Source organism: Marmota marmota, unplaced genomic scaffold (genome assembly GCF_001458135.2).
Source record: "Marmota marmota marmota unplaced genomic scaffold, marMar, whole genome shotgun sequence".
Taxonomy (NCBI): domain Eukaryota; kingdom Metazoa; phylum Chordata; class Mammalia; order Rodentia; family Sciuridae; genus Marmota; species Marmota marmota.
In genome coordinates this window covers 7,250,075-7,266,548 of record NW_026000075.1, presented here as the reverse complement: position 1 = coordinate 7,266,548, position 16,474 = coordinate 7,250,075, and the positions used below count along the sequence as shown (strand labels likewise).

General features: G+C 32.0%; 1 protein-coding gene across 11 annotated transcripts in view; it reads left to right on the top strand.

Annotated features, from left to right (window-relative positions):
• Naaladl2 (N-acetylated alpha-linked acidic dipeptidase like 2) overlaps positions 1-16,474 on the top strand; it is a 1,175,859-nt gene that overhangs the window by 1,018,506 nt on the left and 140,879 nt on the right. For all 11 annotated transcript variants that reach the window (XM_048814261.1, XM_048814264.1, XM_048814263.1 and 8 more), the window contains one exon: positions 530-625. In XM_048814261.1, the coding sequence (XP_048670218.1) occupies positions 530-625 (96 nt within the window). The remainder of the gene's footprint in view (positions 1-529; positions 626-16,474) is intronic.

Below are 16,474 nucleotides of genomic sequence, written 5' to 3'. Positions count from 1 at the left end.
ACTATGTGTTACCATTTTAATGGCAGCACAAATAACCATATGGGATTTCTACCCCCAATTCATCTTTCTATTATTTTGAAGTTAGTTTGAAAATATTTGAAATATTATATACACTTTGTCTAAGATATTACAGGTGATCATATTTGTCAAAACCATTCTGTTCCACCTGTCTTAAAACAGAAAATTCTAAATTTAAAACAGAATTTCAAATAGGTCTTTTGTAATCAAAACGGATACATATATATCTGCATTTCAGGGGAAAGGGGTGACAGAATGTTAAGAATAATCTCTCTTGCTAAAATAACATTATTTTGTAAATACAAACAATGTCAAGGTTTATAGAATTCTACTCATTTTAATTTACAAATATTCAGCGATGGATAATTAGATCAGTACAATGAAGTTCAACAATCAACAGGAACCTTAAAGCAATTTAGAGTCACTTTGAATCTTTAAAGAAAATCCAATAAGCACTTGAAAAACAAAATCAATGGTGAGTTTTAAATGTTTCCTTTTTGATTTGCCACAGGGTCCAAGTTTTCTCTCGGAGGCCGTTTTTCCTAAAGATGCAACAAAAATTGAAGAAATGGATCCTTTTTTCAACCTTCATGAAACCATAAGCAAGGTAGGGGAAGAGTCTGTCATGAACTCATGAATGGAATTGGAAAGGTTTTGTTGTGACTTTTATTGTTTATGTTGGCAGATGCAAGAAAGAAAAATAATCATGAGAAATAATTTGTAAAGCATGCTAGAAAGAATTTTAATGTATCATATTGCTTTTCTAAGGAGTAAAATTAATAAGCAAATATTCAGAAAAAAAAATTCATTCAAGGTCATACAAATCTATAACCAGTATTTTATACTAAAATATGTCCTTTAACCAGTATTTTATACTAAAATATGTCCTTAATATAACAATTAACTTTTCCTTTATAATCTGAAGGTAGTTTTGTGTTATATTCCTAATGCTCTTCTTTACTTTAGACATTTACATCAGTGCAAAATGGGTCTTTGAATTTCTCTGTCCAAAGTTTTCTTTCAATATTCAAGATACTTCTTTGTGGTACTTACTGGTTATAGTAAGAAGTGATTCTTTTTTTGAAGGAAGAGGTTAGTCTGCTTTAACAATAAGACTTGTTTTTACTCTGTGGTAGGTATACTTATATCTTTAGTGCATTTCCTTAGCCATAAGTTTATCGTGAAGAAAATTAAGTTTTACAGTGTGAAATAAATAAATTTAGTGTTCCTGGCATCACATGACATCATACTCATTTTTACATTTGCCAGTTATTTATCTGAACTGTCAAAACCTGCCTTTTGGGATAGATTTTATAAAGGATATTGACATTTCAGTACTTTAAGAATAATCCATATTTATATGTACTTACTTGAAAGATTAAATCATCTTTAAATCTTAGTGAAATTTTACAAGGTTCTTTTTCTCCTTCAAAAAGAGGAAGTGTGGCAAAATGAACCAAGCTTTGGTGATGGAGTGAGCTCAGGAGAGAAACAAGAGTCTAAGGCCATCTCTGACGTTTAAGAGCTAGAATTTATTTTATTTCTAAACCTTTAAAATAAGAGAAGTGTGAGTTATATTTTATTTAAAATTGTTCTAAGCTTGAAATATCTGGATCTTAGCTAAATGTTTATCATAGTTTTATTTCTAGTCTATCCCAGTTCCATATTTTACTTTTTTAATATCTCCATCATTTGATTTTGTATTATTATTTGGATATAAGAAGAATAGAAATGAGCTTAACTACTTCCTTAGTATCCACAATCTTAATACTAACTGATTATATATGTGTGTGTATATACCTACATATTATTACACACATGTATAAATATGTATATATATATATGAACTAATATATACATATATTTGGGTGAACATATGCATATACTTTATGACAAATAAATGTATATTTTCAAATATTCTGGCTACTTAGAATATATGTTTTTACTTATTTTTAAGCAAATAATTTGAAGATTTAAAGGTAATGGAATAATGATATTTTCTCCATTTTCCTTGTTTTTCTGATGATCAGAAATATCAAGGATTTTGGTGGTAGGGGTGATTTGAGACCATATTAACATTAGATATATAATGAGATGAGGGTATTGTTAGCAAAGAAATGTTGGCTCTTTTATTATAGAGGTATGCACACACATGCTAATTCTCAGATCTTAGCTGTATTTAAGAACAGTGCTGAGAACATGTTGAGAAATAGGCATGGGTTAGGAAGGGAGAAGGGGAGCCTGGACATTTTTAAGAGATCAGTATTTAATGTGAACTAGACAGAATATAAGAGATTATTAAAAGAGAAGGTATAAATGTTTTTATATATTTTCAAATATATTTGATGTGTAAATGGATATTTCATTAAACCACTAAATGAATATTGTGAAAAATCCATGTCTGTGAAAAAAAAAAAATAGAACCCATTTAAAGGCAGAAACAAGAGTTCTAGGAATTTTTTTTATGGCCACATGTATTATCCAGTATTAATTTTCTCTTCCCAATTATAGTGGATACTTTCATTGATGTTGTAGACATGGACAAAGGGAAGAAAAGGATCTTTACGGTTTAATCATTTTACAAATAGCAGAACTGAGGACCTGTACAAAGAACTGTTTAATAGTGTCTGAATTTGTTTCAATGTGAATTTATTGGAACAACAACAAAATAAAAGCACCTATTAAGTATAGAATAACTGAACAAAATACATGATGAGAAAATATGGAGCTTGGATTTTAGTTCTGTTTTAGCTACCAAATTGCCATCTTATTTAGTACAATGTTATTTTTACACCAGTAAGTCATACACTCCCAGTGTTCTTCCTCACTTGCAATCTCTGAAGTCAGAAGACATGATTTATTGTGTTTTCTCTAGAAATGTTGCATGTGTGTGATTCAGTACCATTATTAACATTAAAAAATTCTAGGGCTAAAATCTTTAAATAGATTTGTTACCTGCATTTTCTGAATTTTGTTTTTACTTTAAGGCAAAAATCTGTCTAATTCATGCTTTCTTGCTTTCTCTCAAAGATGTGAAAATATGTATGTATTTATCTCCAAAGTATGAAAACAGAGAGCTAAAGTAATTAATTCAATGCTGAGAATACAGGAAGTGACCCAAATGGACTTGTGAAGAATTGAGGTCTTAACCAACCTAGATGCCCTTCAATAGACGAATGGATAAAAAAATGTGGCATTTATACACAATGGAGTATTACTCTGCATTAAAAAATGACAAAATCATAGAATTTGCAGGGAAATGGATGGCATTAGAGCAGTTTATGCTAAGTGAAGCTAGCCAGTCCCTAAAAAACAAATGCCAAATGTCTTCTTTGATATAAGGAGAGTAACTAAGAACAGAGTAGGGACGAAGAGCATGAGAAGAAGATTAACATTAAACAGGGATGAGAGGTGGGAGGGAAAGGGAGAGAGAAGGGAAATTGCATGGAAATGGAAGGAGACCCTCAGGGTTATACAAAAGTACATACAAGAGGAAGTGAGGTGAAAGGGAAAAATAATACAAGGGGGAGAAATGATTGACAGTAGAGGGGGTAGAGAGAGAAGAGGGGAGGGGAGGGGAGGGGAGGGGGGATAGTAGAGGATAGGAAAGGCAGCAGAACACCACAGTCACTAGTATGGCAATATGTAAATCAATGGATGTGTAACTGATGTGATTCTGCAATCTGTATATGGGGTAAAAATGGGAGTTCATAACCCACTTGAATCAAAGTGTGAAATATGATATATCAAGAACTATGTAATGTTTTGAACAACCAACAATAAAAAAGTTAAAAACAAAACAAAACAAAACATTTTGGACCAGGAAAAAAAAAAAGAATCGAGGTCTTTAGAATGTCTCATTTCACTAGGGGTAATGGTGGTGTTTTCACAGCATGTCACATGTTTATGACATTCCTGTTCCACATAATAGGACAATATGATAAAAACAACATTTGACCTATATTAAAAGATGCACTAGGATCAATTCTTGTCTATCAATTATGCCAAACTGATATGAAATATAAGAAATACTTAGTAAAATTGTGACACATATTTAGTACTAAATATTAATATTTAGTATTAATGAACAACCAGTAGTATAATATTAATAAATATCAAAACATTTTCAAGAAGCTAGAGTAAATGAAATATTAGAGATATATTCCTTGTTCCTTCCAATAAAAGTTTATATTTGACATAACATTGTAAGTCACATATTCTTAGTTATCTATTTAAATAACACAATAAATACATGCACTTAGTATCATCAGTGATAATAGTGATATCATCTTGTATCCTTTCCAAGTGAGTAACAATTTGCATTCTAGACTTTCTCTATACATCATATATGCTTTTATGTGAATATAAATAATTTCTGCATATAAGTTAAGAGTGTTTTATTTGTGCTGTACTGAATTTAAATAATATTTTAAAATAAATGTCATATAGTATGTGAGTTGTAAGTCCTTGAAGGTGGGTATTCAATGTCCTGTAGTGTTGTTTTGGTTTTTTTTTTTTATGAAGTTTGAATTTGTCTTGGCATTTGTCTTTTTGATGTAAAGCATGGAACCTAAGAAAGTAATGCATGAAGCTCAATATTGATGCCAAAAGGTGTAATCCATCATGGCTCCAGTGACTGTCAGGGGGGTCCATATACAGTTGCTGAAGGGCAACCCATGCTGCATCAATGTTGAGGCTGTTTTTCTTATCCTCTATAATTGCCTTAAAGGTAGTATTTGTTTTTAAAATTATCATAGAAGCCAAGGTATGTCTTTCGAAATTAAACATGAAATTAAATACCAGTATAAATCTTAGCTGCTTAATCTTTCAATAACTGAATAAAAACCAACATGGATTCATGTTTTGAAATAGGCTTAATTATATTCTCCTTTTACACCTAGCAATTTTCTAGCTATGTTTTCAAATCTTCAGCATTTCACTCGTAAGCTGCTATTAGTTATCTAAGCATTCTAGTAGTCTACTGTAAATCACACATGGAGCAAAAACACTTGATATTCCAAAACAATTAGTACACAGGAATTGGTCCCAGGGAATTAGTAAGGCAAGTAAATTATTTCATAGTGTGTTACAGGAGATGATCGTAATGTGGACAAAATATAGAAGGGGCAAAAAAAAAAAAAAGACTAAGGATAGAATGATTTATGTAATCTGTGAGGAAAGGATGGAAGGAAGAAGATGGAACCGGAGATTACTATTAGAAGATTTGAAGAATTCACCGGAGAAATGACATTTGAGAGATTTAGTAGTTTTAAACTTTGTCTTAATGTCATTGAGCTTCCCCTGAGAGTGATTTAAAGATTGGGCTGGGCTGTTGGTGATAGTGTGTGAAAAATAATGATGTGTATTTTAGAAAAAAATGACAGATTTGTGAGACAATTTTAGAATCAAATAATATGTTGCATAATATACGAAACACAAAGAAGAGTGAGGAGTCAAGGGTAATTTTAATAGTTATATCTTAAGCCAAGTTGATATTATTGGTTAATTATTAACTAAATCAGGAATTTGTTTGGAGAAAGTGATGACTTTGACATTGGACATGTGGATATTTGGCATGCTATGGTACATCCAGGCAGATGTATTCAGGAGGTAGCTGGACACATGTGAGTTTCCTTGGGAAATCCTGGCCTACAATGCACTGTAGAATATATATAGTGTCCACTACTCACAAATCAATTTAAACTAAAAATTAATTTTGATTAAATTAGAATTTCAATTAGAGTTTTAATTCCTCAGTGACATTAGCCACAACTCATGACGGGTGGCCAGGTATGCCAGAAGCTACTGTGTCTCAGCAGATTACAAAAAAATTATAGCATCATTGACAATGCAGGTGATGTTACCCTGACAATCATGCAGAGGAGGAAGAACAAAAAGAGATGGAAAAGACCTAGGATAAAAATGGCACTTGTAATATGCAAAAAAAAAAGAAAAAAAAAGAATGATTTTTAAAGGGAATAATTTTGAAAACTATATCCATTCAATCAACTTTTCACTCATATAACTTTTAAGCCAATTATTTGGATTTCTTTTTTGGTTTTCTTCCTCATTTATGCCTGACCTTCAGATCTTTGCTATATTCAGTAAACAGGTTCACATTGCTTGTTATTCATTCCTTAGACTATTTTAATAGATGTAATGTCCTATATTTAATATTTATTTTTTATTTAACTTATTTTATTAGCATTTTATTCCTAAAATTTTGTTCATAACAGATATCTAATTAATGATGGGTATAAACTTGTATTTAAACAAAGCAAAAAATAGTTCATCTGCATTTAGAAGACTTTACAATCAAATGTGAATATAGATTATTTGGGGTACCAGAGGAAAGGTATCATCTATTATGTTATTGGATTGATATTACATTTCATTTGGCACTTCAAATACTCTATATTATAAGTAAAAATCTCTGAATATGAACGGTACATCCAGTGAAGCAAAAATATATGTGATATCATGAAAACCAACAAATCATCTAATTCTTTTTGCAAGTTTTTCAAGAAATATTAGTTTGACTTTTTATTGTTTTTCCAACCCTATTTTAGAAAAGAATGTCATTGTTTTTCTTTAATATTAGATATGCAGTAATAGTATAAGGCTTTCATTAATACTTTCTTAAGAGGAATTACATATTTCCTTTTCCTTTATATAGTGTCTAACCATGATCTTTTACTAAAAGTATTTGGGGGTGGCCAGGTGTGGTAGTACACGCCTGTAATCCCAGTGCCTTGGGAGGCTGAATCCTGAGTTCAAAGCCAGCCTCAGCAAAAGTGAGGTGCTAAGCAACTCAGTGAGACCCTGTCTCAAAATAAAATACAAAAATAGGGCTGGGGATGTGGGTTAGTGGCCAAGTGCCCCTGAGTTCAATCCTCAGTAACCCCCCAATTATTTGGGGGGTATTAAGGGTGGGAGCAGGGATGACAAATGGGAGATCAGTGGAATGAATCTGACCAAATATTTCTATGTACATATGAATATACCAAAGTGAAATTCACCTTTATATATATTCATAATGCATTAATTTAGAAAAAATTATAAATAAGTAGAAGAAAGATCAATAGAGTAGAGGAAAGGCAACAGGGGGAGAGAGGAGGGAAGGGAAACAAGAAGTAAAGGGAACAGAATTGGAGCAAATTATATTCCATGCTTATATAATTATGTCAAAATGAACCCCAATATTATGTATAACTATAATGAACTAATAAAAATTCTCAGAAGTAAAAGAATACATCAGTAAACACCTGATATTTGAGTGGAAGGGAGTGGCAAGGAGTAATAATGGTTAAAAAGTAAAGATAGCGGGGGTGGAGGGGCTGGGGTTGTGGCTCAGGGGTAGAGCACTCAACTAGCATGCTTGAGGCACTGAGTTCGATCCTCAGCACCACATAAATGCAAAATAATGATATTGTGTCTACTTAAAACTAAAAACTAAATGTTTTTTTTTAAAAAGTAAAGATAGCACTGGCTGTGCACAACTTTGTATGTTATTTAAGTGTATCTGTGTACCCAGCAGAATAGAAGAGTGACAAGTATCAGTGATTCAACTTAGTAACAAGAAAACATTAGCAAGTTTTGCACCTGCTCCAATTTGCACCTTGTAAGTTTGCAAGACACACTGCTTCAGGTCAATTTTACCTTAGTATTTCAGGAATTCCAGATATTTTGCTACTCATGATAAGTAGCCTTGCAGGACAGTTGTCATTAAGTAATGTTGAATATTAAGAGTAGGCAGTGCATTCAATCTGCAGTGCATGCATATAATCTGTTTTTTTTTTTAAATCTCCTATTTTTCAGGGAATCTATAGCATTAATCCTAAATGTGTTCTCTATTTCAACAAAAAGAACTATTGGGTATTATAATATCGCAAAGAAAATATAGTAGGAATAGTGTTTTTTTCTTATTATGTATGTGTAGAAATATTAAAATAAGATTAAACTTTAGAGTAAGGCAGTGTTGATCAAAGCCTAGAAATTATGGTTAGTAATTCTTATATAGTACGTATCCTATAATACATTTATATTTGCTTTTTTTGGATATAATTTAAACTCAGTTTTATAGTGATGTAAATAAAGATATAAGCAAAGGTTAATGGTGATGTCTTTAGTGATGAAAAACATTTAAATGATTCTAACTTTTAATGATTTCAGCTAATTGCATTCAGCTATAAATCATCCTTTAGAGTTATAAAACTGTAATTATTTTGATTAATGGAATCATATTTGTTAACATATTATGTGGCTTTTGAAATATAAATTTTCTATTTTTAAAAAATATCATTTTGAAAACATGTTTATACCAGTTGCTACAATATTGTTAATATTCTTAGAGCATGTTAACTGAAAACTTAAGAAAATCTAATGATTTTATAATTGTAAACTAGACAGACTAAAAGACACAATGATTTAAATTCTCTTAATCATAGCTTTGCAAAAGAGTTAAGTTGCCTTATATAAACAAAGAAAAAAAAGAGACCACATCCTTTATTTAGTTTTTTAAGTTTCAAAGGCATGTTGTATTCATTAGACTAATAGAATTTCTGATATAATACTTTAAAATGCTTAGAAGACCTGGTTGTGGTTTCTAATCTAAATGCCCAAATACAAGTGATTTCCTAGTTCTCTAATGTTGATATATTGTTTGGATAAAATATGAAAATATATTTTCTTTAGGAAAGCAAGTTCAAGGATATTCTGTAATCTTGTGTATGTATACATTTGAGGTTATTCTAAAAAATATGGATGTAAAGCTTTTGTTTTAAAAAAAATTGTAATTTTCCCCTGCTATATTAAATTATTGGTACTATATTCAAAATGTCTCCATAGAGATCTACACTCTATATTTTCATGACATTGAGCTAAACCAGAAAACATCCCAAATATGTACTTTCAATGCAGAGATTGCATGTTGTAATAAAAAAATGTTGGTTGGAACTACTCGAGGGAGATAATGGTATATTAAAACCAACCCCTTTTGCTTTGAAGAGAAAATATTATAGGTGTGCATTTTCTTCATAAATGTATAATTAAACTCAATATCTTCATTTATTGAAATTGGAGACTGTGTTATGACTATTTTCTCTTTCCCAGAGAGGTTTGGTTTATTGTTTTTCATTATGTTGCATGAACATTATAGTTTCTAAAGGCATGCCTTATACCCTTATACTATCATTTTTTTTATATTTATGTTTTTATTACTCAAAGGTGAATTATCACATAATAGGAAATTGTTAAAATTTGACTCTCTTTTTAACCAGAAGTTAGTTATCAAAGTAAATATTTTACCCAATGCTATAGTATATTAAAAGAGCTAGCACTGCATATTAAGTTAGGAACAAGTAGGAAGGCTGTGACCAAGTATACATTTACATAAAAACTAATTTTCACATGTATTTGTATTATAATATTAATATGTTATTCATATAAATCAGAAGAGGAGTTATATGATCACCAAAAATAATGTGACAATATTTTAAAGGCACAATCTTTCAGGAAACAGTCACATCTAATCAGAAAGAAGTAGCTTTATTCTATAAAGTAGCATTTTTGGTGATAAATGAATTTTGTATATTCTAAATATAAGTTCTTCTTTTAGGAACCTGTTAAGAAGTTGAAAGTGAGTTTTTTATGTTAAGTTCTGCATTTTTCCCTCACTTTGAAGAGGAGACTATCTTTTCAAACTATTCTTAGATAATACTATTCTCAAAGTACTATAGAAATACAAAGGCAAAGGGCAGAATAATCAATGAACTAATCCAAGGTGGGCAGGTTGAGTGTCCTTTCAAAAAGTGTTGTTGAAACTCCTGTATAACAAAACTATTTAAAGCCTCCAGACACTATCTACTTAATAAAAGCACATTGAATATAACACAGCATATCAGAAGAATCTGAGCCATCTTGGAGTCTATTATTAAATATAGTAGATTTTAATCTTGAGACTGATACTGAGGTACCCTGGGAATAGTGCCTCTTATCCCTATGTATGGCTATAATAAAAGATGCCCCTAAATACACACATGCAAGACAACATACAAATGTACACAAACATATAGCACAGACTGATCAATGGCACATATTTTCAGTGAAATCACTCTTGATATTCTTTCTTGGAAAACCCTAAGACACACACACACATACATAACACACACATTAAGAAAAAGTTTATATTTATAGGTCTCTATGTCTATCAGTTTCTATGTATATCTATGTCTTCTTTTCTAGGAGGAATCCAAATTTGGGCATTAATAAATGTCTTACTATTGTTTCTGTTTGTTTATTGATCCTTGGTTCTGTATATTCTGCTGCTGTTGGTGTGATACATGAAATATTCAAATTGCAGATTTCTTATAGAATGTCACCATTTGAATGATGCAATGGTTTTTGTTCTTTTTTTTTTTTTTTCATGCATGCCAGGCAAGCACTTTATCACTGAGTCACTTCCCGAGCCCTGATGCAATCTTCTAGTGTGAAATGAATATATCCCCCAAGCAGGACTATTTTATTATAGAATTACAATTTTTAGCACTAAACAAGAATTATATTTGGATAAATCAAGCAAACTTATGTTTTAAAAAGCATGGTAGGTAACTATTTTGGTGTAATTATATTTACTTATTAATAGGTTCATTTCATTTTTAAAAATTAAGGCTTAAATTTTGAAATTACAGTGGCTTAAGGTAATTTAATAAAGATTCAAACAGTAAAATTTCTACATTTAAAAATAAAATTATAATAAATAATAGCTATATTCTTAAGTCTTTAAGAAAAAGAGTTATGATTCCTAATAATTCCAGACTTTTTAAAAGGCAAGGAAAATGGTATCCAGTTTAAACATTTTCTTTAGTGATAAAAAGATACATATCAGATAGAGTGGTTTTGTTTGCTTTTTGTTAAAGACTCATAAGCAATCTTGTTTAATAAAATAATGAAATTCTATTGATTAATGTAAATGAAAGTTCTAGAATAGACATTTATGAGGTGTGGATCAAATTCAGTGCCTGACCCACTATCTGTTTTAATCTCAGTTCTGTCCTCTATATTGAACATTTTATCATTGGAATTTCTTCATATTAAAAAAAAATTACTGTTAGTAATTCGTGAACTTCTATTTGCACATGATTCTGTCAAATCAGGTGAGAGCCTTTGTTCTGGTGACTTTCTCAAAACAGCAACGATGCCAATTTCTTGAAAGCCCCAGAAAAATTAGCCTTCATCTTAGTGTTCTGAATTGGTTTCTGACTTCATTTTTGAACCAGTCTTTATGAACAGGGAAATACTGGTAACTGAATAAAGCCTGGTTTGCATAAACCAATCACTGTAGAAAACAGATTAAGGTTACCCTGATGAATTTAGGAGAGTCACTCTGGTGCAACGGGGATCATTTTGGGTTTAATATGTGGATGCAAAACAGTATGAGTTGCAGAGCAGCAAAAATGTTGTACAGGCAACTACCAAAATCCACTACTGATTGTAACAAATGCTGTTGTCCACACAGGAGTAAGAACCAGTATTTGGAAAATGCAAAATCAGTTCTCAATAATGGAGACATTTTCTGATGATGGGATGCTGTATGCTTTGGTATATTTAATCATTATAATCACCAGAAATGGAACAGGGAGGTATATAAAAGTTTTTAAAAGGGTAAAATATGATATGAAAATTATTCATAAAATGAATTTGGCTAACTGCATTTATTCCCAGAGCTTCACTGCTTTTTCTGGAGAATTAAATGAAACTAACAAGGGTTTTTTTAAAAAAAATAAAGCTCACTGCATTTACCAAGAAAATGTCTTTTCCTGCCCTCTTCATAGACATCTGAGGATAATCCCCATATTCACCCTGAGACTCAAAGTCATTCTCAAATATAACAGCTTAGACTGATGCAACAATGAATTGATTGGATTTGACAGATGAGCAACACCTGTTTGCCAGTCTGGATCTGAGATAATCATCTCTTACAGCACTATGTCCTTACAGAGGTGGGTGACTCTCAGAACCTTAAAGGACTCTGATTGAGTACCCCTGCTACGGACAGGAACTCTGCAAGCCCATGTAGTAATTGAAGGAACTAATAAATATTTTTTTTGAAAGTAACTTACATTCAAAATATGAGACATTTTTAAAAATTAAAACTGTTTAAAGACACAGTATCTTTCTGCTCTTCAAAAGGAGTCATCTCGTCAATGTTAGAAATGTTTGAGAGCATGCCACTATGTGTAACACATATGTAAGTGTTTTATTCTATTGCTTACTCAAAGACTTCACACTTAAAAGACTTTGTTTATAGATCAAATGATAATGTACTTATACTTTTCACTATTTTAAAATTTTAACCTTGATCCAGAATTTAACCAATTAGCCATAATTGCCAGTTCAATGAAATAAACATACAGATGTTGAAATGCTTTACACTCTAAATATCTTCCAATTTAGCTATCATCATTTATTCATGCCCAAATTTGGATTCTGATGTTCCCATTTGAGAAATTTGTATGAGTACTTTATATATGATATGGCCGTCAGTTATTGGTCTACCAAATTAATTCCTCATATTTCTGATTTAGCTATAGTTTATAAGAGGTTCTATGTACTAGCTTTCTGCTACTATAATAAAATACCTGAAATTATTGTCTTATAAATAAGAAGGGTTTATTTTGGCTGTCAGTTTGGGAGTTTTGAATGCATGGCCAGTTTTACCCATTGCTTTGGGGGTTCCAACCAATAATTGTAACAAATGCTGTTGTCCACACAGGAGTAAGAACCAGTATTTGGAAAATGCAAAAGGGTGTGCTAGGGAAAACCCACTTATTTTGTGGCAGGGAATAAGAAAAGAGAGAAAGAAATTACTGGGTGGTCCCATAATTGTCTTTGAGGGTAAACCCCCAATAACCAGAAGATGATCACTTAGGTCCCACCTCTTAAATTTCAGTACTCCCTAATAGTGTTGTGGCCTGGGGACCAATCCTTTATTTACACTTGGGTTTGGGGGATCATTCTAGATCCAAACTATAGCACTCTGTAAAGCCCAAAAATTTTCCTGGCCATATAGTTCAAAGATACTGAAATTCAATTTAGTAGTTAAATATATATTTTCAGTTTTGTTTTTGAATATTAGTAACAGTATATTTCATAGATTTAGGAGTTAAAAGATCAGAGATCCATATTTAGGAACCTATAGAAATATTATACTAGTCAAAATTTATATTTAATTTTAATAATAGCTTAATATATAAAAAATGAAGGAAGGGATAGGAGAAATTTGTGGAATTTAAAATAGTTGAGAAGGCAATACATATCAAACTATTTAAAAAGTCATGGCAAACATGAAAAGAAAGATTTTCAAAATAAATAAATGAGTAAAACATGATTATTACCTAAATCATAAGTTTTTTTATGGGGGTGTTACTGGGAATTGACCCTAGAGGCATTTTAACAGTGAACTAAATCCCCAGCCCCTTTTTTTATTCTTCATTTTGAAATAGGGTCCTCCTAAGATGCTGAGGCTGGACTTGAACTTGTGATCCTCCTGCCTTAGCCTCCTGAATTGCTGGGGTTACAAGCATGCAGCACCATACTAAGAAATTTCACCTAAATACAACAAATTAAATATTAGCCACAAGTCCTGAATGTTAATTAGACATTTATCTGATCCAAGTATCTGACCAATTTTCAGGGCAGTGGAAATAAAACATAGATTCTGTGATTCCTTTTCATTTTTCCATATCAATTTCTCTCCTAGGAAAGATTCAAGGAGAAGACTCAGGAGTCTTTACTGAAATAGTTGATTACCATCTAGATTTTCCTGATGTCAGTGAGTTAATTATGAAGTCAAGCTATTTTACTCCAAGTTGCCTCTAGGAAATATGGTCACTGTGCCTAAAACTTGAGCTTTAAATTTTAATACTTGTCACAGATGGCTTATTCTCTCAGTTTGGCAGCATGTGTTACATAGGTAAAGCCTCTCTAGGTAGTACACATGAGGTCAAGTGCATGAGCTTTTTATAAAGCTACCTTTACAATTAAATTCAAAATATTTTTATTTAAAAATAAATCACAAGATTATTTTCAAGAAACCTACACAGATTAATATATACCATTTGGAGAATCTGAACAAACTTAAGAATCTAGATATTTTAATGCATCCAGTAGCTTTTCTGAAAAATCCATTGGCTAGTATATGCAAGGCCCTTGGTTTGATCTGCAGCACTAGGGAAAAGAAAGAAAGAAAAAGAAAGAAAGAAAGAGAAAGAAAGAAAGAAAGAAAGAAAGGAAGGAAGGAAGGAAGGAAGGAAGGAAGGAAGGAAGGAAGGAAGGAAGGAAGGAAGGAAGGAAGGAAGGAAGGAAGGAGAGAGAAATCTATACAAATCCCCTATGTGACACTGATGATAAAATATTCCATATACCAGTCTCCAACATTTAGCCAGCTTTATTGGAAATTGAAGTTGTTCTTGTATATACCTTATATCTTCTAACAAGTTATAAGATTCAGACCAAAATTTATCTCTTCTTGTCCATCGCTTTATGTCCTATAACATTTGTCACTGGTTGGTTATATTAACCACTAGTTACATCTTTTATTAAATAACTAGAGTCTCTTTGCTCTGAAACCCTCTGCATTAGCTGGCACTTTGTCCCTATTTCAGCTACAGCATAAAGCATCATGTTTACACTGGCACAGATGCAGTCGGGAGTCACAGTGAAGTAATAAGAATTACGCCCTGCATGAAGCTTCTGTAGCAAACAGTCTGACCTGGTGGGTAACTACTTCACCTGTTCAAACTGGCTTAGCTATCAAACTGGCTTCTGCTCACAGCAGTGTTTCCAAAAGTGTTATCCTTAAATGTGATCTATTTTTAAATATATAGAGAACAGCAGACATTTCTATAGTTGATAAACTGAATTGTTTTCTCCACACCCTTACTTACTCTTTTTTTTTTTTTCCTTTTTGAAATAAGATTTCACTGCTTGGATATTTTTAAGTTCTATCTATTGAATGTCTTGAATCTAAACATTTTCTGAGGCTCATGTGAATGTCTTAAAATCCCCTGGTTTGGAAGAATGAGACTAAGAAATATCAAGTAATTATGGTTCATTGTGTCTGCTTGTAGTGATTTATAGCCTGGCTAATCCAGGGTGCGGATTGCCTGGAGGGAGAATGGTTGTGGGCAAAATAGATATGCCAGAATGGATGCTGGGTACATGGGGCCATGTTGTGAATGTATAAAAAACAGTTTGACAAGAGTCATAGAAAGCACAGATACTTCAGATTAGAAAAAAAAATGTAATTTTCATGTTGGAAGGCTTGAGGAAATAATAAAAACACTCTAAAACAAAAAGAGAGAAAAGTTGTTGCTTTGTTAGTAACAATATGGACTTTATTGAACCCCTCTAGGTCACATTTACTGCTTCAATCAAATAGTAGAAAGCACTCTTCATCTAGATCACCCATAGATGTACAGTAAAGAGAATAAATATAGAATTGTGAAGAAGTGATAGATCGCAAGTAATGTAGAAAAAAAATATTTAATTAGAGACAATGCTAATTATATTGATTAGCACCCTTCATTGTGAAGAAATGCAACCATTTAGTGTTATCTATTTACTCATGTTAAAAATCAAACGAGGTGGAAAGGACTAACTTTGTTGATCATACACCTCTTCTCATATTATTTTCATAATAGGTCTATAAATAAAATATTCTCATTCTACCATGTTCTATTAATGATAAAGTGATGCTCAAAAAAATGTATATGTGTTTTGGTATGACAGGTTTTAAAATCTAATAGAAATAGAGAACCAGGAAATATGGAGTGTGGTTTCTTTGCTGTCATGATAAGGAAGTGTAAGAGACTTTGGTATTGCAAAATCTCTTAAGAGGGAATAAAGAGCCACTAGACACATGCATCATTGGGTTGATTATTTTAGCAGAAAACTGCTTTCTCAATCCCACAAAATTGACAGAGAAGTTCCAGGAAAGGAAGGGGTAAGAATGCATTTATCCACTAGCCCCCATAACTCATTGTGAAAGGTTCAAAAAAAGCAAGCCCTCTCTGACTTCATCTCCCACTTCTCTTCTCACTAGAGGAGTCTAGCCTTATTGAACTCTTCATTGTTCTTAAAATGCAAAAAGTTCCCTTCTCCTTTCTCCACAATAGTCTACTTTTGAATATCCTGGTGGCTCACTCCCAAGCTTGTTTTATGTTTCCTTTCAAATGTTACCTTGCGTCTGAGGCAGTTTTTGGGAACCCTATATAGTAGCACCCATTTCCTCATCAGCTTTTTTATTTTAAAAGCCCTTACCTTCTCTGACATAATTTTTTTCTTTCTCTTTCTTTTCTCCCTCCCCTGTTTCCCCAGTCCTTCCTTCTTTCTTTCCTTCCTTCCTTTTCTTCTTTCCATTCTACTCTCCTCGTCCCCCTCCTCCTCCTCCTCCCCC